Raw genomic sequence first — 24,088 nt, 5'->3', positions numbered from 1 at the left:
CTTAGTTGTGATTATTTTATTGTAATCTTTGGGTATTGGGACATTTGTTTGGACAAAATAACATTTGATGACTTGGACAATGGAAATCGAAACATTTTCTTGACCAATTCATTAATAGTAGTAGATGAGAAAAATGCTGAGAGTCATCAGATTATTCTCTCTGGATTTAAATTTATCGTTTATAGTTTAAAAGGTTTCAGAGCCTGATCTTCTAATATTTGATCATATTCAGAAATATTTCTACCGAGGCCAAATGGTCCCTTTAAATCCATTATTCTCAAAACATAACCTCTTTGGCCGAGGTAAAAAATCTAAAGGAAGAGAAGCAGCAACTCCTCATAATTGAAAAGCTGAACAAGGGAATTCTTTGTGTTTTTACGAGACTAATGAATCCTTGTGTGGAGAGGGAGAGACGATTGAGCCCTGAACAATCGAGTTAGCATTTTTTGGATAAGTGCATTATAACAAAACAAGCTCAACCATCCATGCACTTCCAAGATAATGACAGAAATTGCAACCGCCTCATAATGCTTTTGTCGGGGGAATTTATCCAGGTACATTTGAAGAAAGGTTAAATGACCACAGGGAGAAGGCAGCACCACTTAATGAGAACAGAGTCTATTGTTGTTATGTCATCTTGCAAAAGTTGGATTGAATATAAAATAAAATCCAACCGATAAAGTCATCAAACTGTGGATTTTAATTTTACTGCACTTTTCCAATCAAATCAAACTGTTATGTCCTAAAATGTGGTTTCAGGGAAAGCAATTGAATCAAGACAATAAAAGATACAACTTCATGAGGTGTTTAATGAGCTGGACACCAAAACTCACTTGATATCTAAACCCTCGAGGGCAGTAACCACAGCAAGAAGGATCCACATATGAACTTTTGAAAGTGATCTGGCTTTAACACAGGGACATTGTTTGATGTTGCTGCTTTTTGAGAAATGCTCACAGAAGGAGCTTGACAATGGACTGTTTCGACCACGTGCAGCCATCTCAGAGACGTGTTGTTTGTGAACGATGACATTAAATTAGGTCGATAAGCCTCTGCCTCTGCTGTCTATTCAAAATGTATTAAGATTGAACGTGTCACATTGCACCAAATCCACCAGTCCACCTTGACACATGGAGGTAGATGGTACGAACAATTAGAGATAAGTAAAGGTGTCGGCCGTAAAGTTGCATGGAGCTTTATTTTCATAGTATTCCATCTGTTCTCTGTTGGAACAATCGATAGCACAAATAAAACAATCTGTCCCTGTTCTCCCTATAGGACTGTTCTGCAGCTGTGATACTTGCTGCTGATATGTCTTCTTATGAACTCGTTCCTTAATTGAAAAAAACTCTTTGTTGTCAGCTTTAACACAGGGACACTGCATGTCCCTTGTCGAGTCATCGCCATGTGTCAGCTGTTAAATCTGGGACAGAGGGTCTACGGTACGCTGCGTCAGTGGTGGAGGATATACCTGCACACCTACACAGTCAGACATGCAGATGACAGATGGCGAGCAGAGAAAATCCGTGGAGAAAGCAGCCTATTAGCTGAGCTAACCTTGGAAGTATTGAAGAGGCTGTGAAGCCGGAGCGAGAAAACACTCCCCTGCAGGGAGAGCGAGGGCTGAACATCCTCCCTGCTTGGGCCTCGGAAATTCAATTACAGACTAATGAAGAGTGAACTGACCTCCCTTCACCATCATCACCCCCCGTCTCCCCCTCCTCTCACCCAGCTGGAGCACATCGCGGACTGTAGCTGGGCAGGTTTGCAGCTTTCAGACACTGGTGAAATCCTTGTCCCCACAGTATTTGTATTTCTGCTTCACTTTGCTCTGTCACGTTTAAACTGTACATTCCTATTACAGGAAACATATCTCCTTTATTCTTTGGGAATTTAAAGCCATGCAGCCATTTTGCCTAAAATTAGCATTAAAAATGTTTTGAGCTGTAAACTAAATGATGTGACTGTATAGACCTGCATTTCTACATCATCATCTAGTCCTTTGTTTTTAGAGGGGTCCTGGATACCACTACGTCACAGAGACGCTGGACAACATTATCAGGGCCACACGCCTAACGAAGGGGTAGAGCCCAGTGGCGGGGCTGAGGGGTGGATTGGGACAAAGACTAAACGTTTTACTCACATCAGTGAATTGACCTTTTTCATTCTTTAAAAAACGGGAGGATGTTCCTGCAAATGAGGTCTCAGCACTTTCATCTCATACTAAAAGAAAAACAAAAGCCACTAAAGTGCGTTAGTGATAAATGACTTCTTCATCACACACCTCTGTTGGATCTCAGCCGAAATTAGCTATTTGATTCACTTCATTGTGAAGGTGCCTTTTAAATTTCTGTCTGTTTCAGGCCATCGTCTGATGTGCCAAGGATCTGTTGATGTCGACCTTTCACTGATACAGTTTTATAAAAAGTCGTAAATGACTTCATTCCTTTTTAAAGCATCCAACTAATTTCCCCTCTCTCGCTGTCTCTTCCCAACTTCCCCCTCGGAGTGCTGTGTCACGCGTCCTGATTGTTCCAGCTCTCACTCTGAGTAAATTTATTTCTCGTCCTCATTTATCACCTGCCTCCACACTGCGCTGCACATTCATTTTTCCTGCTAAAACACAATAACCCAATTTGAAACATGTCATACCGTCTCAAATTGGGAGCAACAAATTAGCAACCAAATATATACACAACCAATTTGCATTTTATTCCAGTCACTAAACACAAACATTGCAGTGCAGAATCAGTATCTCGTTGGATTTGTCGTGTTTCGCTTACTGATACGTCCCTCGTGTTAAAATTCAGGCTTCCCAAATAATAACTTTTACAGTTTTTCAAGCAGAACACTGCAGTGGACAATCGATCTGGAGTCAGTGACACGTCTCCATCGCAGGAGGTGGTGGTGCTTCTGTGACAGACCACAGTTAACCATGATGGATGCATCTGGACTCGCACCGTCCCTGGTTTAATGAAACTCTGCTATGAAGACGTCTGAGCCCAATAACATGCCAGAGATGAGATATGAAAGGGAAATATGAGGCCGTCCACATTTTTTTTAACCAAGTGGTTTCTTGGTATTTTAAGAAGCTTTACCAAGGCAGCAAAAGCAGCACAGATAGAAATATTCCTAATCTCGCCATTTCATCTTGCACAACTAAAAGAGCATAACCGAGGGATGATTGATAACTTCAGAGCAGACAGAGCAGCTCGCTGAACAATGAGTCCATTTTGTCCCTGAGAAGGAAAGAACGATATCCTAATGATCACCACTGAAAACACTTCTGAGAAAAGTTTGTTTTTTTCAAGGAGGCACACAGAAATTCTGCTTCGCCATAATTAATAGTGTTGTTGATTTGTGGCATTAAAGTCAGTAAAAGCAATGACAATTTTTCATGTCAGCTGAATCATTAGGTTTATTAAAAGGCTATTACTCTGGGTGCACTTGCAGTTGCACATATATATATATATATATATATATATATATATATGTATGTATTTGCTTAAATCACAGTCTCTAGCTGCTATTTTTCATAGATATAAATACGCATCTCACTGTCTATGCAGATAATGCATGAAGTTTCTTATTTTTGATTGGTTGATAGTTTCCCCAGCTGTTATATATTGAATAATTGAACAAAGTAGGTTTTTGAACCTATGATGAGAATGTAAATTCAGAACAAGTTAGGGTTGGGTGTCGAACAGCCACTGGAGTTCTTTAAGAAAATACTTAACACTTTGTGACACTATTTAGTAAGTCTGAAATCTAGAAAATCAAATAGCATGTGGACGGCATACTGAAATATTACGGCATATGTACTGTGCAAGAACTGCAGCAGTGACGATATCAACATAAGAGGAAATGTAAGTGTAAGACATAAAGAGAGAGTTTAGTGAGGTAAAAATAAATTCCATTAGTTACCGGATGGTTCAAATGTGAAAAGTACCACCAGGTGCAAACATACAATTTTTCCATCTAATGTATCTGCTTCAAACCAAACCGTGCTTTGAGACTAAGTCGTTAAGTAGACGTGTTAATTCATCTTTTTAACTAATTCAACTTTGAATTTATGTTATCAGCAGGTCTTTGGTTGTTCATTCTATGCATTAATCAGCCCAAAGTCCCAGTTCAACCAGCCGCCTGAGTGTGATATAACCTCACATCAATAGGCTGCAAAGTCTCTTTATATTTTATCCTTGTATTTGGATTTGCATAATGTTTATTTTTGCAAAGTTATAAATCTGGTGTGAATAGAATGACACTTAGCGATCAGCCTTGGGTAATGACAGCCTATTTTCTTTCTTCACAAAAGAAAGGTTTCATTTTGAGCCAGAGCCATCACATCTGAGCAATAGAAATCACAAAGACAGCGGGGGACGTTTTACTGTTTTTTCTCCAGTCTCTGCCGTTATTCAAAACCCTGCAGGTGCAGGATATTATTTTCCGAGGCTACAGTGGGAAGAGACATTGGTCCCTCTGCCGTCTCTGTGATAGATTTTTTCCTTTATGATTGTTGAATGTCCTTGGGAATAGGGATGGAAAAAAAAAAAGGAAACAACACTTGGTCCCTTAAGGAGGCAATGACGCTAAAACCTGGCGCTCACTGCGGCCGACAATCTTCTACAGAGTCAAGTTTTCCAAGTCAACAGCAGCAGAGATTATCGTGGCGAGCAGCAGCGAGGTCAGTTACATGACAGACAGCAGCAGCAGCAGCCAGAGCTGGCAGATCTACCAGAGTCAGATTTAGGAGCTTTGTTGATCTGATCCCTGGAAGAGACGGATGATGGACATCACACCAACGTACATATGGTCGTCCAAGTGGGTCAGAGCAGATCAGAGGAAGAGATCAGTGTGCATGTTGCAAAAATGAGATATAGAAGGAATTCCAAATATTTGTTTGAGGTCATTTATAGAGAGCGTTTTCATGAAAGATATATTCTGTCGACAAATCTACGTTTGAGGACAAAATAAACAAGTCTTCTTTACTCGACTAGGTTTGAAAGTCCCTTTTGAGCTTTTCCGATTTTTGTTAAATTATGTTTTTCATCTGATTACTGTGCAAAAAGTGGTAGTTTGCAGGTTTGTTGATTTATAAGACAGCAGCTAATGTTGGCTAGGTTTAAAATATTATTCAAGACTTGAAAGTTTCAGTAGAAGTTAAAAAAAAACGTTGGGAATCAAGTTTTTTATTTTTTGCCCTTTCAAAGCTGTCAAGTTTTCAAACTAGTGGTTTCTGTAGTAATTTCATCTGTCAGGAGGTGTCGGCTGCCGACTGTGATCAACCCAAATGTCTAAACTTTCATTATCGTCGAAGGATTTCAACTTGATTCTAACAAAGCAGTGAAACCAGCAGCATTTGAGAGCACTACACATAATCAGACAGCAGATTTTCTATTCCACCATCATTACTGTTTTTCTCTTCTGCTCCAAAAATGTTTAAAAGAAGTTTGGACACAAAGACTGAGCTTAGAACCTCAGCTGAAGTCTTTAAAGTACCTTAAAAATTGGAAATAATATGATGCATGGGCAAATTCCATCGGATAGATCATGTGATTCGAACACAAACTCCTAAACTTCAGTTGTTTTCAGTGAAATGAGACTGCTTTGTTCCCAGGAGTAGGTCTGTGCCTGCGGTGCGATAAATAATTGTGACTTCACTGTTTAGCAGAGTAATGGATTTTCATTTTTAGCCCCAACTGTGACACCCTACCAGGCATGAAACAACAAATGCAGATGGTGTAATACACGGGATGCAGAGGCACACTTTATATGCTGCTGTTTAACACACAAACCACTAAAGACTACTTTCAGTTCGGTTCACATGAAAACCAGAAGCTTGTTTCATCAATACTATAAGAGGAGACGTATTCTGCTCATATTCAAGAACTTAATCACCTCCATCAAGCAGGTTATGTTTACAGTGGTGTTGGTTTGTGTGTTAGCTGGATTACTCTTTCCCTCCAACCGTGTTTGGTCCAGATCCTCAGACTTTTCATTTTAGTCTGAACCAAAATATCACGTGTGAAAGGTGCCATTGACCACAGCTCTTACCAATGGGCTTACATTTAGACCGATCAGAGGAGGAGGTCTGAGTCCGGGTCAAACTGAACCATGGTTCCATTCATTTGCAGAGTGAAAGCACTTTTTTTTGGATAGTTTGGACCAATCACAGGAAGAAAAGACATTCACAAAAAACTTATAACAAAGTAGAGGGAGGAAAGATTGAATGTCTCATTAATGGTTTTAACAAGCTGGAACAAGTGCAGTCAGAACTAGAAGTTTAAAAATAATAGGCATGTTCTCTGAAAAAAGATGGAAAAGCAGAACACAGTGGGGAATAAATAAATATTAAGACTGCCAATGAATATTTTCTGACCCCCGCCTCGAACCTGATGATCCGCAACACACATCAGTCCCCAACTGACACCATCAGAGGTCTTCACTCTCTGTCTCTGTGTTTCCTCAAGCTCGCTGGCTCAATAAGAAGCACTGAACGTCTTATGTTCACACCTGTGAGCATACTTATGATGATATCCACCAAATTGACGAACCCAACGAGAGACGCTTTCCCTTTCAATAAAACAGGAGCTGAAGCACAGACAAATAAATATAGCCCACCAGGTATCCTTTGAGTCAAATATGAATAGTTGTATTAATTATGATTTTGAAAAGGAGAGCGGAGGCTGGTCCTGATGCACGCGCTCGGCAGCAAGGCTATAATTACACAACACAGAAAGCAGACACTAATTAGCACCTCAGAAAATATAAGTGCAGCCTGAAAAGCAGCTCATCAATTCTTTATCGGCCTTGTGTCGACCGTGAGGTACCAAAACAAAACAACGTCACTTAATGTAACGAGGCATCGCAGTGACTGCAGTGGAGCATCCTGCCGCCGACGCTGTTTATCAGCCTCAGTCAAAGTGACTGAGAGGGTTTGAAGGAACTTGATCTTTAATACTATGAAAGTGTAATATTCAACTCTGAATGTCAAATAAAAATATTCCTTCATATCCTTCCTCTCTTCACCTCCCTCCATATAGTTTTACTGCATTATTTAACATCTCAGGAAATGGAAAAGTGAACAGGAAATTATGCGTCACACAGCGGCTGGGGAACCAGGCTTCATGATGGATATCTTGTTCCTCGGCTCCACTCAGACCTCGGTGATGATATTGCACTTGTCCTCCGATTTATTATGTAAGGGATCAGAGCTGTACATTAACTCCCGAGTTCAGACTGATTAGGGCATCTGTGTGAGAAACACCGAGCCACACCAGAAACTGGATAATTCTCCGGCTGACCTCAATAACAGTAGCGAGGGTCAGAGAACGCCCTCATCATCGCCATCTGTCCAGAGGACACTGCAGGTTCTCTCTGCATAACAATAAAAATGTATAATATGATTTCCATGGAGCCTGTGAAGGAGTTTGTGTGTGTGTGTGTGTGTGTGTGTGTGTGTGTGTGTGTGTGTGTGTGTGTTTACTCCCTGTGTATGGTAAACAGAAGTGTTCTGAGACGTTTTTGTTTCTGACTCGTTACTTGTGCAACAGTCACAAACACTGGACAACAAGTGCTTCAGTTTGTGCGTGAGAAAACAGTTCAAGAGGGAAGGAGACGGAGAAGATGAGAAAATGCCACAGACAACTAAAAGTCTCAGTTATTAAAAGCTCCACTGGCTGCAGCTGCGCTCGTGTTCGCAGGTGTGTGTCAGTGATGAGTGTGTGTGTGTGTGTGGTCCGTACCTTTGTCGCTGAAGTCGTCGACCAGGATGACCTCGGCGATGAGCTGTGGAGGAGAGCGGTTGAGGATGCTGTGAACGGTCCTCAGCAGCGACGACCAGCCCTCGTTATGGAACGGGATGATGATGCTGGTGTTGGGCAGCTTCTCTGAATACAGCTTCAGTTTGCAGCTACACACACACACACAAACACACACACACACACACACACACAAAACAAAACGAAATAAAAAAATTAGCAAGGGAAACAGACACGGGTGTGTCACAACCACTAAACAGTCATTTAATTAATTTAATCCAAGCTGATTTTGATTCTGATTTTCTGACAGCAGACTTTTCGATTACTACCTGTTGAAGTAAAACTACTGAAACGGCAAAATGTCTGAAAATGAACCATCTCCGGCACTTACAGGGAAATTAAAACCTGATATTAAAGCTGCAATATTTACTTACATTTGAAGGTAAAACAGATTTTGCAGAAAATGTAAGTTTAGCTCCTGAGAGTCGCAGATCACGCCAGCATGATCAAATCACTTGATGTGTCTTGTGTGGTTTTGCGTCCAATATATAATATATAATGTCAAAGTGAAAGATGAAGGGTCTGGTCATATAGGGAATGTTGTGCTGAAGAAAAGATGATTCTAATGTGAAGTAGAACTCAAGCGCATTTAAAAACAGACCCAATAGACTCCCAACATTTAACATTAACAATAAAGTAAAAGCTTTACTGTTGATGCTATCATTCAAATATTCAAATCCCAATTGTCAGCGGGGAAGAAAATCCTTCTTCTTCATTGCAGAACACTGTGCTGCTCTTTTAAAAATCATGTAATGAAGCATGCCACCTGCTGACTTGTCTTCCATTCGTCTTTTCTTTCCCTCTCTGAGAAGTCAGAGGGGGATCTGCACAGACATTAATTATCTCAGAGTCTTTCAGGCCTGCCATGCTGTCTGAGAGCTGCTGGGAGGTCTGCACCTATCGAGCACTGATGTGGCACCTGGCTGTCACGACACCTGTCACTCTGCTGTCACTTCGACCCATCAAACAGAAACACCAGCTCCCCTCCTCCGTACAGAGCATCACCTTTTAATTCAAACCCATCGCACCAGTCTTTAAAAATGAAATGCAAATGTTTGCTTTGCATAAACCAAAGCGTCTGCTTATCAAGGACGATCGCTGACTGAGGTGCATTCAAAAGTGTTAAACCATGAAAAACCACAAAAGCTTTGTATACATCAAGCAATTACAGAGGCAGCCGATGCTGGTCGGATAAACTCACGAGATGCAGGAGATTTAAAAATATGAAGGGAAAATGAGAGCGAACATGAATTGTGTCCCAATGAGACCCTGAGAGCGAACACATTCAAAACTGCTTTCAACATGAAAGTGACGGCAAGGTCAGGAGAAGGCTCTCGTCAGGTAGAGGCAAAGCGCTGCAGGCTGGTCTGTGACGAATGGGGTCAGCGGGTCCCAAGCTGTTTAGCAGGCGATATTTATAGTGGTTCTGCTGTGTTTATTTTCAGTATTTTCTTCTGGAATGAGTCAGAGGAGAGCAAGAACAAACCCAGCAATGTGTGCTGTAGCCACAGGTCTATGTAGCTTATAATGTCTCTGCAGCATCTGTTCTCCAACACATTATTATATGTACATTTCCTCCTTGATTTAGGATGGTGCTGTGAACGGCTGCATCCGTGCTGAGCTCCCTCGTTCTTCCAATGTTTTTGTTTATTCGTTTCACCTTTTGCAACTTTCGTTCAAGAAGAACTAAACACTGGCCCGACAGTGGTTACTCATCTTCGTTAATGCTGGAAGTTTCCTGGATATTTTGGTTGGAGGGTTTATCAGCTCTCTGTGGGGCTTGGAGGAGATGCAGGATCATGCAAGGGACAACCAAACAAATTCTGTTTGTTGACTCCAGCTCGGATTTCAATACCATCATCCCAGAAATCCTCCTTTCCAAACCCACGTATCTGAGTCTGAGCTGCTGATCCAGTTCTACACTGCAATCATCAATTCTGTTCTCGGCACGTCAATCAAACTCTGGTTTGGCAGCAACCAAACAAGACAAATTCAAAGAAGAACAAGAAATAATTGTGATTTATCTTCTGAGGATGACGGACATCTGACACCAATTCAAAAGGAGGTTGATAAAATAGTTTTATTTAATTTTGGACCAAACTATTGGATGGACAGACAATCAATAGAACAAGATGCACTATATCAACAATTGGTGGCTAAATCTCCAAGAGATTTGTTCGTGAATCACGATCATACACTTTCTGTCCAATGCTTCCATCAAATAATAAAGTCCATTCCAATAAAATAAACTTGAAAACAATATAAGTTCAACTGGCAGGACGAACACTTGAGACACTGTAAGCTTACTGCTGACATTCTCTCTGGGCCCATAATGTCAACACTGCACAAGACAGTCTAGTCTAAGAAGAATGCAGAGACGATTTATCTGTTGGATGAAGAGAATTTGCCAATATGAGCCTTTCCCAGACATATTTGTATCAGTTTTGTTATAATTAAATTGTAATATATCAAACTTCAAATATATTATTTTGACCTGAGGGTTTGTAAACGTCATCTTAGGAATTTGCAAATGTTTTAATTATAACTGCTGATATATTATTGCATTGGAAATGTTTTACTCCCCCCAGTGTTGACAGAAAGCTCCCATGTTGGCAGGGCTCTATCAGGAAATGTCCTCCCTGTGAACAATTGATGGACCAGTGGATTTTTCACATGGCCTTTCCTATGTCACCACAGATCAACAACATGTCATCTGTTCTATCCTCTAAACAGTAGAGCACAATGAATAAAGCAGCATCTGAGGGTGAGTACAGGGTTTTATTTTTGTCTTGATTAGGAGAGCTGTGATTTTCCACTTTCCTCTATTCTCTTTACTCATCTTCTTAGCAAGGAAACACTCCTTCAAAAAATAACCCTTGTGCCACAGCCGTCGGTACAAAAGCTGCTCCACTGCACAGGACGCATCTATCATCGACTCTTCACACCTCGTGCACAGATGCGGAGGGACGAGGGGGGGCATCAATGACACTGATAATTGCTGTCAAGAACGTGGTGTATAAGGACATAGGTGCTGTGCGGTGTGTAATCAGCTCCTCTATGTGCAAAGCTACATCTCCCCTGTGAATAGACTGGGGAGGTTGATAACTGGAACAAGTGTTCCAAACACTGCTTGCTGTAATGAGTTGGGACAGATCCAGCATGACAAAATAAAGGTGTCTTCAAAATAGGGTTTGATGTTCAGACAGAGGTGTCCTATTGGCTGCAGTGTCATCCCCTCACAACATGATCCCATTGTCCGACATTTTATAAATACATAAATAGAGTTGTTACCTCCGCCAATGACGTTGTTTCCAACCCCTTAAAAAATCAAAAATAAAAAACTGCTAATTCTCACCAAACCAGGTGGAAGCATGTGGTCTGGGTCAGGGAGGAACAGGGAAGGTGTTTTTTCACTTTCCTTGACATTGCGACATTTGAGTTCAATCAATTCATGTTGATGAAAAAAAAATCAGGCAGGCAGCCAATCAGAGGACTGGGATCAATGAGTGTGTGAAATCTGGTGCAGTTTGATTGAATTTAAGGGACAGTTGGTTTAGTTTGAATCTGGATTTTGGTTGTTGGTCTGACAAAACTTAAATCCTTTTAGAAAATGAAAATAACCTGATAAACGTGTCAGATTATGTCTCTCAATGATTTTGTCTACAATTTAAATCTACGAAATATTATGTTTATCACAGATTGATGGGCCTTGGCGGAGCTATGCACTCTACTGAGAGCCATTCTAGTTTTTAAGACTCCTTGCCAAGTTTAAAGTCATTTACATCTTCAAATACTGACAAAGCACTGAAGTACGCAGCCGAGGGAAAGTGGTTCAAGTTGTTATGATGCACATTAACGCTTTCAATGGGTAAACCTTGAAGCTTGACTCTTATCTATCTATTAATTATTTAAAGGCCTTAAAATCAACAACTTTCTTTAAAATTCCTCAGCTAACTGCAGCATGGACTCACCATTTCACGCCCTGATCACCCAAAGATGTTGGTGAGGTAAATTCTTGCGGCCGCCACACTCAAGAGGTTAGAAAAACAGAATTGGAATGGAAGTTTTGCCAGATCAAATCAATTTCCAAACCGTTTGAGTGAATGAAAAGCGCTTCCCCTCCCTCAACATCCACAGCTGAAGTAGATTGCTCCCCAGGCACTGACGCTGTGACTTCGGGTTTGTTAAATTCAGAGATCAAACTTGGCCAAAAATGACTTCTCCTCCTGAGGTGGATTGGCCATTTGATTCTATGACTCTATCTACAAACAGATTTCCCTCATCAGACTTGCTGGTGAGCAACAACCATCTGCCACACAGGGCAGAGTCTGCAGGTTTTCAATCCAACCACGTCTGCACCAGGTGATTCATTTTGGCTCTTTGGTTGATGAAGTGCCAATCTGTGAAATAACCTGCTGCAGTCTTTGGCTGGAATGAAACCCTGCAGACTCCTGGTCCCTGCCCCTATTCAGATGAAACTGCCAAGAAACACTGACCAAGAAGATTTATTTTGTGGGGAAAGTTGCAGGGTTGCAGGAGGTGAGTAGAAACTTTGCTGTTTTTGAAGTTAAAGCAAAAGGTTGCACCGTCCATAAAATGTGACTGATTGAGAGTTGGAACTGCACGGACAAAAAAATAAGGACATTGGTTTCTATTTTGGAGTCTTACATTCTAATAACTAATCAAACAATCGTCAATTAATCCAAACACATTTAAAACTACAGTGATAGTTGAGGCAGACAACAAGTTGTGAATCTGTAGATGAGTTCAAGGCAGTTTATCAATATTTATCTTTCAGGACTTGTTTCATGCAATTTGCATAAACTGTCAGAGAAGTAGTGTCAGAGTATGATCATTATAAAGCAAACAGTAAAGGCTTGAAGAGTGTGGATACCAGACCTGAGTCGACTAGGAGCCTGTGGATCAACAATCTTTTAACGATATTCAGTTATGAGTCCAGTTTTTATACTGCACGTGGCTGAAATCAGGGAAAACATCAGGCTCTGGACTGGTTCAGACAAAAAAAAAACAGAATTCCTGAAGTGTTTGGGTGTGGCTTGGTCAGTTTTGTCTCAGACTTGGTTCGGGCAGAAAGTTGCAGTCCGGCCTGACCTACAGAACCGTTGAGATACCGTGATACACTGATTCGTTTGTCTTGACACGTCATCTCTTGCTCTCCCTTCACTCTCTCCCTCCTTAGACAAACACAAACACGCAGGACTCACTTTGGATGTCGGATGTCGGGGACGGAGCGGTTCAGGGAGATCCGGTCACTGACGTAAATGTTGAATCCGTTCTCTCTGTACGCCTGATCGACCCGGTCAGAATCTGTGAGGGGGAACGCCTTCCCCTGTTCTCCATTACCTGCATTAAGTGAAGACAAGTGCAAGACCTCAGTGCACCAGGTTCAATACACAGTAAGACTCTGCACAAGGGGGGGGGGGGGGGCTTTATCTCTGTAAAAACTAAGATCACAACACTAAATTAAATCCTGTCTTTTCTAAAATTAGACACACAAAGAACACAAGGGCACACTCAGTACTTAAAAATAAAAGCTTGGACATTAAGAAAGCTGCTGATGAAACATGATGAAATAAATATGAACTCTAATTGCACAACTGCCAAGATTTTACATTTTTACAGCTTCACATGATGCGTTTTTATTAAAAAAGGAGAAGAAAAACCACAGTCATCATTTACAGACATGCATGTTTCATTAGGCAGAAATTATACACATTCCATCTTAAAAGTTACACGTGTGGAGAAACAACTTTTAGACTTGAGGGGCTCGTTCCAGGGATAAACCCATTATAAATAATTTACACTGTTTGTATAGAGGCTGATTTCCCTGAGCAGAAAATAAAACAGAGTTGGTGATTATTGTAGCAGATATAAACTGCATTCAAAGCACAGATTTACAGCTCTGCTGCAGAGCTGGAGAGTAATAAGATCCAGAGAGAAATAGGACTGTGTGTGTGTTACTCTGAATACATTCATGTGAATGTACGACTCCGTCTTCAGTCTATGAGATTGTAAACACTGTGTGCGGGATGAATATGTCGTGTTCTTCTCATCTACATTTCACACAATATTTATGAGGAGCGGCCGTGAGGAGGTTTGGACCCACCGGAGCGAGAGGCGTCTCTTTTGATTGCTTCGTAGTCGTGCCAGTCTTTCCTCCGTACGCCGTCACGTCCCACTTGAGCATCCTTCACCATCCGGTTAACGCCCTGCAGACACATACCAGCACATGAATGGATGCTACATATTGATGCCGACCACACAGAGACACACCTGCACTTGTTCTGTATTGAAAGCACAACAGTAGTAAAGATATTATATAATGCATCACATTTCTACCCAGCATGACCAAAATATACTACAGTTTGGTTTTTATGGAGTTTAGGTAATTTAAGAAACGTACAAAAGTGAACTTCCAGAAACTGTTCTGATCTGTTGATCTGGTCACGAGTTTATCAGGTGATTAAAAACCCTAAAAGTTGCACTACAAGTTGCTGCTTGCCATTTTAATGACTTACAAGAACTGATAAATGTAATGGACGAGTACTTGAGATTAATTGTTTTTCATTTTCAAGTCTCTAAAAACACCCTAAATAGAATTATAGTAATTATTATTTTTCAATCAATGTGCAGTTAAATGTTAAAAGGGCGCCGTGTTGATGCAAAAACTTTTTTTTTTGCTTCTCGATTCTCAAGTTCTGAATAAGTTAAAGTACAGCAGCACATCCTCCCACACCAAACAAGCAAAGGTTTACCCTCCTCAAATGAATCATCGGTTTTTAAGTAACAAGAAGCAGCACTTGTTGTTATCGAGCTAAACCTTGCAAATCATTGGTGTGCACTTTTAAAACACTGCAACACCGTTATACAATAATGCAGCACATGCAACAGGATCTTTTTTCTCTTCCTGCTGCTACTCTGTCAGCCTCAGTGTCAGCTAAGAGATTTCTCCAGAGCATCAGCCTCTCACTATCCAGCAGCGCTCTGGTGAGAGTCTATCCACAGAAAGTGTACTCTTCTATTTCATGCTTGACGACCCCGTGAGGAGAATATCAATGCTGTGACACACAGCCCCACGGAGGCCTTATATACACACAACCACACACATACAGGCAGATCCACTGCGGAGACGCATACAAAGGCAGAAGCCGTTTCGTCTTCCACTTAGTCATTCTGCACGCCGGGCGACTTCCAGTGACTCGGCATCATGAATTACAGGATCACAGCACAATGGAGTAATAATTAGCTTGATGGGAGGAGGCAATTAGTGAGACACTTTAAATACAAATGGCATCAGCGAGTGCATGAAATACAGTGAATTATTAATCAGACCGCTGGCTTAGAGGAATATGACACTGAATAACAAACTGTGTGTACAGTGTCTACACACACACTGGGTTTGAGGACTCTTGGTTTGATTGTGCATTTGTAATTGAAGCAGGACGGAGTTTTAAAACCTGATGAGATTTTAAATTATTCTCACCTCTTCAATTAGCTGACTTAGGGTTAAAGGGTAGATCGAGTAACACGTTAATGTCTGGACGACTGGACACGGACATTATCCTGTCACATATGAAGAATGCAACAGCAGCACATCAAAACTTTTTCAGCGTCTCCGACATGTATCATCACGATCATCCTCAGATATTTGGATTCTGTCTGTCGCGCAGCATAATGGTTACACGTTCCACTGTCTCGCTGGGAGTTTTATCTCTGGAGAATGTCCAGAGCAACTGACTCAGACATTTGCTTTCTCACAAACAGCTCTCCTGAAATAATTTCAGGAGAATATCTGGAGTTCAGTGCATGTGTGGAAACAGCTTTTGGGTAATTGATAAGATGTGGATCATGAAACGACCAAAAACCAAACTAAACTGTTGAGATGTTTTATTCAATAGTTTAAACGTTGTCATGAGATTAAATGTCACAGGATAAGAATATTCATTAAGGATTAATCCTCTGCATCCATGTACCAAATTTTGTGGACAAGTCTGTTTGCCCAACCACGTTAGCGTACATGTTGAGATGTGAACTCTGAGTTTACTGACATGGGACCCACATAAAAAATTTAATTACAGCAATGAAAAAAAAAACGGTAACATCTGTTGTGAATCTGACACTGGTGACACTGCAGATGGCTGATTTTAGCTTCCATTTCTGCGTAAACGTCAAGTTGTAAAATGGTCATTCTTGTGACAGTATATGGACGGAACAAAATGGCTTAAATATTTTTAAAAAAACAACAATCTGAATTACAGTCCATGTAAAATCCAAACTAATGACTTGATATAATTATAATTAATTAAAAAACTACCATAATTTGCCCTTCAGTTTCATTTCATATCACATCTCTCAGTTTTATAAGTAGTCAGTGCTCATATACACCTCTTCATAATTCCTCCACGCAAAACGGCTATACAAAATAAAGTTATTATTATTATTATATAAAAATGTATGAAGCCCCCCCTCTCTTCTTTTCTTCTTCTGCCCTCCTCTCTCCTTCGCCGCCTTCTACCACTCCTCTTTCCCTCTCTCAGTCACAGACGCCCTCAGTGTGTCACACAAGAACCTGACAAGCAGCAAGAGTCCATCTGTGCAAATTTATACTAAAAAGAAGCGAGATTGTGCCGCCCCATTTCCTCCTGATTAAAATTTCAGCGCACGCCGCCATGATATTCCTCGGGGGCTTTTCTTGCTGCTCAACAAGACCTTGAAAAACAAGACAAGGAGAGAGGGAAACTTTTCCAGCTAATGTGTGCACATGTTTAGTTTTGTGGAAGCAGAACGTGGGCGGCTGCTGACACGAAAGGCGGTAATTGAGATAGACGGGAGAAGAGGATGAGAATGAAAAAGACGGAATAATCTTGAGGAACAGATGGGGGATGCGATCACGTGTGCAATCAAAGTGGGGGAAGACAAGTAAAAGAACTCTGCAATGGAAAGCCTTCAATTCACAGCTCCTCCTTTAATAAACACTTGACTTGCATCATGTTTAAATGTTTTCCGCCTCGAAAACTGTACAAAAAGCTCAAAACTCAACTACGCTGCAAGTGCGGTGATTTACTGATTCCTTAATCTGTACAGCTAAATATTGATCATCAACAATAACCATAACCCAAACTGTACTGATGAAGATATGTGTTTTATTTTAATTTTGCTACAGTCCAAGATTTTCACCAATGCAATTAAAGATTTTAAGGAATAGCCTTTTTGTTCCATTTTATAAAAACTTTGGAAAAGCCACTCTTTGTGACAGGAATACATTCTGAGTTCTTGATACTGACAGGGAGTCAGCAGGACAGTCCCATTGAACAACATCATTCAAAACGATATCTACGTTTTTGTCTTTAAAATGGTATAAGAATAACGAAATGTGTTGTTATCTTCATATATCTAGGTCAGGAGGATGTGGGAGGGAAAAGAGTAATGCTGCACACATCCGTTGCACCAATGTGACGCAAAGAAAATATCTGGTTTAATGGTTTATTTGCTCTATTTTCCTGGTTAATGGGATAATACGAAGTTTTACATGTGAGATGTTACAAAGAAAAACACGCAGCCAGAAGATGGGGGCATCACGCCAGCGCAAATAAACTCCCCCTTTTTTTATTATGATAACATTTTACAGGAGGTGAATGCATTCTCATAAGATGCTGTGTTGTCTAATGAGACTCATTTCTAATAAGAACGCACACAATGTCTTCTGATGAGTTACGTTGACTGTGAGAATAAATGAGTAAAAAACATTTGTCGGGGATAAAAATCCCCAAAGGGTATCTTTCAGATTTTTCACAAGATGACTCCAGTTCAGTCTCCGCCAGCCACAGCACATTCACATTCGACTCACACACGCCGGGAAAGATGAGGCATTGAAACCGAGCTGAAAATAAGGCAGAACCAAACACAGTCATCCGTTTCTCTGTTGCACTACACAGCAGAGTATTGCCTTGCTCTACTCTGCTAATCACCATCATCACAAAGCCGAGACTCCACGCTGCCACAAACTCATTCCACTCTGGGCATTTTTCCGCTCTATTAATATTCAAGACCCAGCACAAACACAGTCATAGGACAAAGTAGGAATGACACCACAATCCACACAGGCTGCTCCGTCTCCATCAAACACCCTATAATTATCCGACAGAAGCCGCAATGTCTTGTTAGTGGCACCAAAGAGCAGCAACACATCTTCGAAGGATGACACGGATTCTAAACGGCGGCAAGCGGAGAGGAAGACGCTCGGCCGACCAAGAGGACAGGGATGTAACTCGTGTCACCTGGCAGCGTGATCCCTCATTAAATTTAATGCAGCCTTTTAGTGGTCTATTTAACTGATGGGAAAAGGCCACATGTCAGTCAGTGTTTGCACACAGATCCACGAGAGACAGACTGAGAGTGTCCGTTAACGAATTTGTATTCACGAGACGTGGAGGAAGACACATATCCTAATCTGCGTAAAATGGGATATTAGCTGTGTCCACACTCAGGAGCTGCCTCCTTCGTGTTGTCAGTTCAACACAAGGTTGTATCCTTCACGGTGCGGCAGGCGACCACATGCAACATAATTCTGTGGTTTGCTGCACTGCAAGTTCTCACTCATTGTGTTACAGAGACCGTGCATGATGGTGCATTCAGGCAGTCCTCTTCAACACGTAAAATTGAATATTACCAGATTTACTTGGCGGGCAGCTGCCCGGAAATGGCCAACAAAGTCGTAACTACGTTGAATAAAGTCTGCATGGGGTAACAGTACGATGTGCCAAATTTGAACTGACAGCCAAAGCACCTGGGTGGTATTAATCCTAATGTGTGAACAGCTGCGCTAGGTGCCGTTATTTCCTGTATGATCATACACTGGAATATATTCTCATGTTTATACCACAGCTGCTTGCCACAGGAAAAACAGAAGACGTGTTAAATCATTATTCTTATTTACTTAGAAGACATGGTTACACATGGTCATTAAAATGTGATTATGTGGTTTTTCTATCATTGTATACTCAAAGCATTTTATCATCTGCAACCGGGCAACAGAGAGCAGAATTTCTGATGAACCATACTGAGGAAGGAATGGGACATAGTCAACAACTCATTAGGACACATTTTGTCTCGAAACGTAGGAGACACCTGAATTAGAACACTATGCAGGGCACTGAAATCACAGTAAGTCTCCGGTCCATCAGTTTTCATCCCGGTGACCTCGATGGAGGGATTTACCGATTATGACGAGCCTCTCTGAAACGCTGGCTGCCTAACCTCATTTCCATGCTGCTGTGGTCTTCTGCTAATCTGCCCAACAGCAGATTATGTTTGCTATTCGGTCAGATAGTGGTGGGATTGGTGCTGCTGCTGCGGGTTTAGGCTCCAAGCAGCTGTTGTGGGACGTTACGCAGTAATACAGCGTCAACATGTCAGAGAGGGTTGCTTTCTGTAACAAGCACACTTTGTCTCAGAGTTAAAACAATTTCGTTTTCGGACAGGTGTTTAGTTTTATTCCTGCACCCTCTCAAAATCATTGCTGTTTCTTTGCCATCCTTTCATTATCCATGCTCTGCTGCAGAGAGTTGTCCTGCACGTCTACTGATTTCTCCATTCATTGAAGCCTCATCATTACCGCTATCATAATTCGGCCTGTCTGGCTTGAAAGGGGAACAAATCACTGTCTTTGGTTTTTCTATGTCTGTATTCAGGCACGTTGTCCTGAAAACGTACTGTCAGATGCAGATACAAGCCGTTTTCAGGGTCGGTTTAAAGGTACAGGTTATATCTTCACACCTGAATAACCATGTTATAGGTGCTGGTGAAGGGAAGGAGAAAAAATAGTGAGTAATGCTTTTCCCCTGTCTTATGCAAACTCATGGTTGTTACCATCCCCGAGACCATTTTATGAGGGGATTCTGTTTTGATGCCCTGAGTTGGTCCAGGTTCATCCTCTCAGGCTGCATACGATTACCAGAGCCTCAAACCCCAAACTATTTATTTGTTTGTTTGTTTGTTTGTTTATTTATTTATTTAGTTGGAAGACAAATACATATCCTGTATATCTGTTTTTTCAACACTTGGATGCTTTGTTTCACAAACCGCTGTATTTTTATGCATGGCAAGAAAAAGATTAAACGAACATGTGTCTGGAAGAACTTTCCTCTTGAAGTAGAGGAGGGGTTGGTATTACCAGCAGAGCAGTGTCTGATAAGAACAGAGCGTCTCGTTCATTCTCTGCGGAGGATAAATCAGACCACCTTGGGTCAACACTTCCCTTTTGTTTCCTCTCCTCCCGCTGAGAGTCAACAGTAGTTCGGAGTGAGAAGAGGAAGCATTTCTGTTCCTCTGCTCTGTCAGATCACAGACAGCTCTACCTCGACCCCCAGAGGCACAATTACCTTTCCTGTTCTACCTCACCCCCTGTTCCTCTTCCACCTCCTCCTCTCAGCCACTTCTTAGACAAGTCAATTTGACCTGGCTGTCCCTGCTCATCACACACAAACATGAGCTAACAGTACTCACTTTCTAAAAGTAGTACACTGTACCACCGGCCTACACCTTCACCAGTCGCAGATCCAACACGCTGTTGATCCTACTCTAAGGTGAATCATATCATCTCTTGTGAATCTTGAGGATTGGGAAACTGTGGAATAATAATAAAAACTATCACATTCCAAAATTAGCATTTTAGCTCCATATTACTAATAATTTGCAGGCTAAACCAACCCGAGCAGAAACGTAGCAAAAGTAATTCATCTTACAATTTAAAACGGGTTCGTGTGGATGGAGCAGTGGGAATGGAGTGTACAGAAAAAAACTTCATGGACGAGAAAACAAAAACGTCCTTTTGACACTGTTGAGAAAACTGCGTCTGGCAGACACAGCATTGAACTCATTCAGTTGTTTGCTGTTGTATTTGTCTTAGTCCTCAGAGGAGTATTGAGTTATAGAAAAGCCAGTTGGGGAGTTTTGACCGTGGATCTGTTTCAAGTCTCAGCTCGTCCCCTGGGCTCCAGCTCCGCTGCTCTTTACTGCTGATGCTGAGGATCTCTGGGTGGAGATTGATGTTTGGGGACCCCCCTAGAAGAGGAGCCCAGCAGGGCAGCCACCCGTCTCTCATCTCCCAACAGGCGTCATTATCTATAGCTCTGCTGAGACCAGAGATACCAGGCAGAGGACTAGACATTGGCCATGACAGATGGTAGCTGCCTTCTTCAGGCACAAAACTGTGCTGGATTACTGAATGCACAGTCATACAGACACAGAAAAGACAATTTTTAGACTTTCATGTTGTCTGAACGGTTTCAGTCCTAGCAGGATGTTGACTCTGTACGAAAAACATTGAGTCAGAGTTTATAGCAACTAGCAGCGATGCCAACAAGCCTTGCCAAATCTGCACCAATTTGCCGCCGAACAAAAGGCGAAATGTCTCTGCAGGATTTGAGATATTGTTCAGCAGCACAACATTTATCTTAATCTAATTCCACAACACTGATATTTTGAATACTGAACAAACAACTTGGACAATAATGTGCATCTATCAAAAGAGGAGAAACAACCCCCCCACTCCTGCATCCTTTATTTAGAGATTGTGTGTCAGACAAGTTCCGATACAACACTGCTGAAACTGGGACAGATGTTTATGACAGAGCATTTGTTAACCTCCTACGGGCAATTCAGCCAACATTACGCAGGAGAGATTATTCCATGCCATTTAGGTTTAAAATTCAATTTTAATAGGAGACACAGTGAGATGGATGTGTAAGGGACTTCAGTGGTAATTTACAGCTGTGTTGCCGCTGCCATGATCACAGCCTCCGCTGGCTCCCATCCAAACCCATCTGAGCAAAGTGCTGTTCAAATAAGCTCCTTATCATGTCTGAGGGAGAGGAAGCAGGGAGACACCGTATAGTGGCCATTAAACGCTGAGCAGTCCACTGTCCTGTCCAAGCAAAAAGCAAAACCTCTCCTATCGTCCCACGGTCCTTGGATTAATGCAGGAATGGAATCTGTCCTTCAGGCCTATGTGGGGTCAAGGTGCAGTGATAGAAAAAAAACTGCCCAGCTTGAGTGTGGCAATTATTTCTTCGTAGGACATTTTCCAGTAACACTCCTCCACAAGAGAGCTCAAGCGAGACAAGAGAGAAATTTCTGGTTATTTGCAGTCTGGCACAAAAGGTGCACTCTAGATGAATTCCAGTTTGGTCAGGTCCTTTCTGTTTGGAGCTTGAACATTTTCTCCGGCTTTGTCTCCACAGTTTAAAAACATGCAGATTGGGATTAGGAGGTTAGGTCTAAATTGTGCATAGGCTAATAAAATAGCTGTAAATGGTTGTTTGTCTCTCGTCATGTGATTTAAATGCATCTTGACGGGGAAAATAAGGTCTTCTAGCATCTACTAAGGCAATTAAAACACAAATTTATTGCAAAAAAGGGTTTTTGGTCGGCTGATGTGGAAGAGTTTGCATATCAACAAAGATCTAATTGTGTTTGATTTAAATGATAAAGTAAAGAGAACCATTTCACAGAACTCCACTCAGGACGGCCCGAGAATAAAAACGATAGCAATAAAAAATATACTGCACAGCTTTCTACGTGTTGAGGAGGAGCGATAAAATAATGATGAGCTGTTGTGACGTGTCGTAGCTGCTGCTGCTGCCTTTCATCCATTAATCAATTAATTTTAAACTTTCCAACTTGTCCAAAATGTGATGATTTGCTGCCTGTGTGGTTTTTTTACGGTTGATGAGGTGAGACCAGACATCTGAAGATGGGTATTTTTGATCATTTCTGACATTTTACAAAAACTGATCAATACAGGAAATTGCAGCTCTAGGTGCAAGGAAACTATCTCTCTGTGTGAGGTCTCTCTGTAGGATTGGTACTATAATTGAAAGCACTTTTCCAAGGTAACCCCATGATTTTCCCAGCATTTTGCCGACTAGCAGCCAGCAGTGTGTTTACCTCCCCCTCACCTCACCCACTCACCCTCTCCCCTGGCTTGCACTCTGCAAGCAGAACTCAGTCTCATCTCTTCATGTTGCTGCCGGGTTTGGCTGTGCTCAGCGTGGGAGGCCGGGTGCCACGGCGAGGACAGAGGACAGATGTGGCTTACATAATGATCAGCAAATCAGTTATCTCGGCGGCCCTAATCCTGCTAGCTTCCCTCCATACATCTCCCTGTGGCTGGCTCGTCTTGCCGTGCCAAGCTTTACTGTGCCATGCCAAGTTAGAGAGCCCAGGGCGCGTTGCTCCTTCCCACCACTGGTTAGGACGAGCGAATCAATGGGTTCAGCGGGGAGGGCGTTTATAGCTCCCCTGGAAGGCAATTATCAACATTTGTCAGTGAGGGGGACAATAAGGCCATAGGATGATAGCTCGGGGTCCGACAGACAACAGTCCAATAAGTGAGCATAATGTGAAACAAAGTGGGCAGAGCTTTGAGAACTGGTTCATAATGGAGTAACATGTAAATCCACCACCTTCTTTCAGCCCGCTGCCTCGTATCAAAGCTGAGAACACAGACTAATGACACGCACCAGTTCACTTCAGCTGCAAAAGACTCGACAATAGAAGCAGACATGACTCATCTGATTCAAGAGGGAGATACCAGAAGAAGTCACATCCATTTAAGGGTCCATTCATATTTACTCAATTAACTCCTCTGGAACCAGTCACGCAGATCGTTACAGTTTTACTGAGATAGGCGTCCGTGAGATTTCTGCTCCTGTTTTCAAATGCAATGGGCAAAAGGGGGGATTTTTACTTCATGGAGTTCAAAATAAAATGCACTAAAACTTTATTCAGCAGATTTTGTAAATAAAAATACAATTTTTTTTTTATTATTCCAGCCTCTCCCACTTTGGGGATTGGCTCCACGGCTGCTTATTGTCAAACGACTTATAAACTCAACAATGAATCATAAAACACACAAAACTGCTGACACAGGATGTCATTTTTTTTAAATTCCTGTGGCTCTCAAGGGTTTTCCAGTGTAATATAAATAATTTAATCTGCTGCTCAAATTAAATCTATACCTTTATTTAGAGATGGGTACAGAAACCAGGTATTACACGGGCCCTGACGCCAAATCACGACAGAATGAAGTATAGATAAGAGTTTATCGTTTCTGCTCTCAGTACTGGAGGAAAATGTGTGCTTTTCATTTCTACATAAAAGTTTAAAAAGTTTAAATTGGTTGAACTTTTGCTTTTGGAACTTAATACTCTTTGTTTGTCCAAAAAGAGCATGAGGCTGCTTTATCA

General features: G+C 41.6%; 1 protein-coding gene across 1 annotated transcript in view; it reads right to left on the bottom strand.

Annotated features, from left to right (window-relative positions):
- The window catches only part of LOC109635892 (polypeptide N-acetylgalactosaminyltransferase 10-like), a 127,236-nt gene that overhangs the window by 93,033 nt on the left and 10,115 nt on the right, over positions 1-24,088 (bottom strand). Inside the window, exons 2-4 of the mRNA XM_069539906.1 lie at positions 13,948-14,050; positions 13,046-13,184; positions 7,746-7,912 (exon numbers count right to left, since the gene is read on the bottom strand). Coding sequence (XP_069396007.1) covers positions 7,746-7,912; positions 13,046-13,184; positions 13,948-14,050 — 409 coding nt within the window. The remainder of the gene's footprint in view (positions 1-7,745; positions 7,913-13,045; positions 13,185-13,947; positions 14,051-24,088) is intronic.

Source organism: Paralichthys olivaceus, chromosome 15 (assembly GCF_024713975.1).
Source record: "Paralichthys olivaceus isolate ysfri-2021 chromosome 15, ASM2471397v2, whole genome shotgun sequence".
Classification (NCBI taxonomy): Eukaryota; Metazoa; Chordata; class Actinopteri; order Pleuronectiformes; family Paralichthyidae; genus Paralichthys; species Paralichthys olivaceus.
The sequence above is the reverse complement of the archived record's forward strand: the minus strand, read 5'-3'. Positions and strand labels throughout refer to the sequence as shown.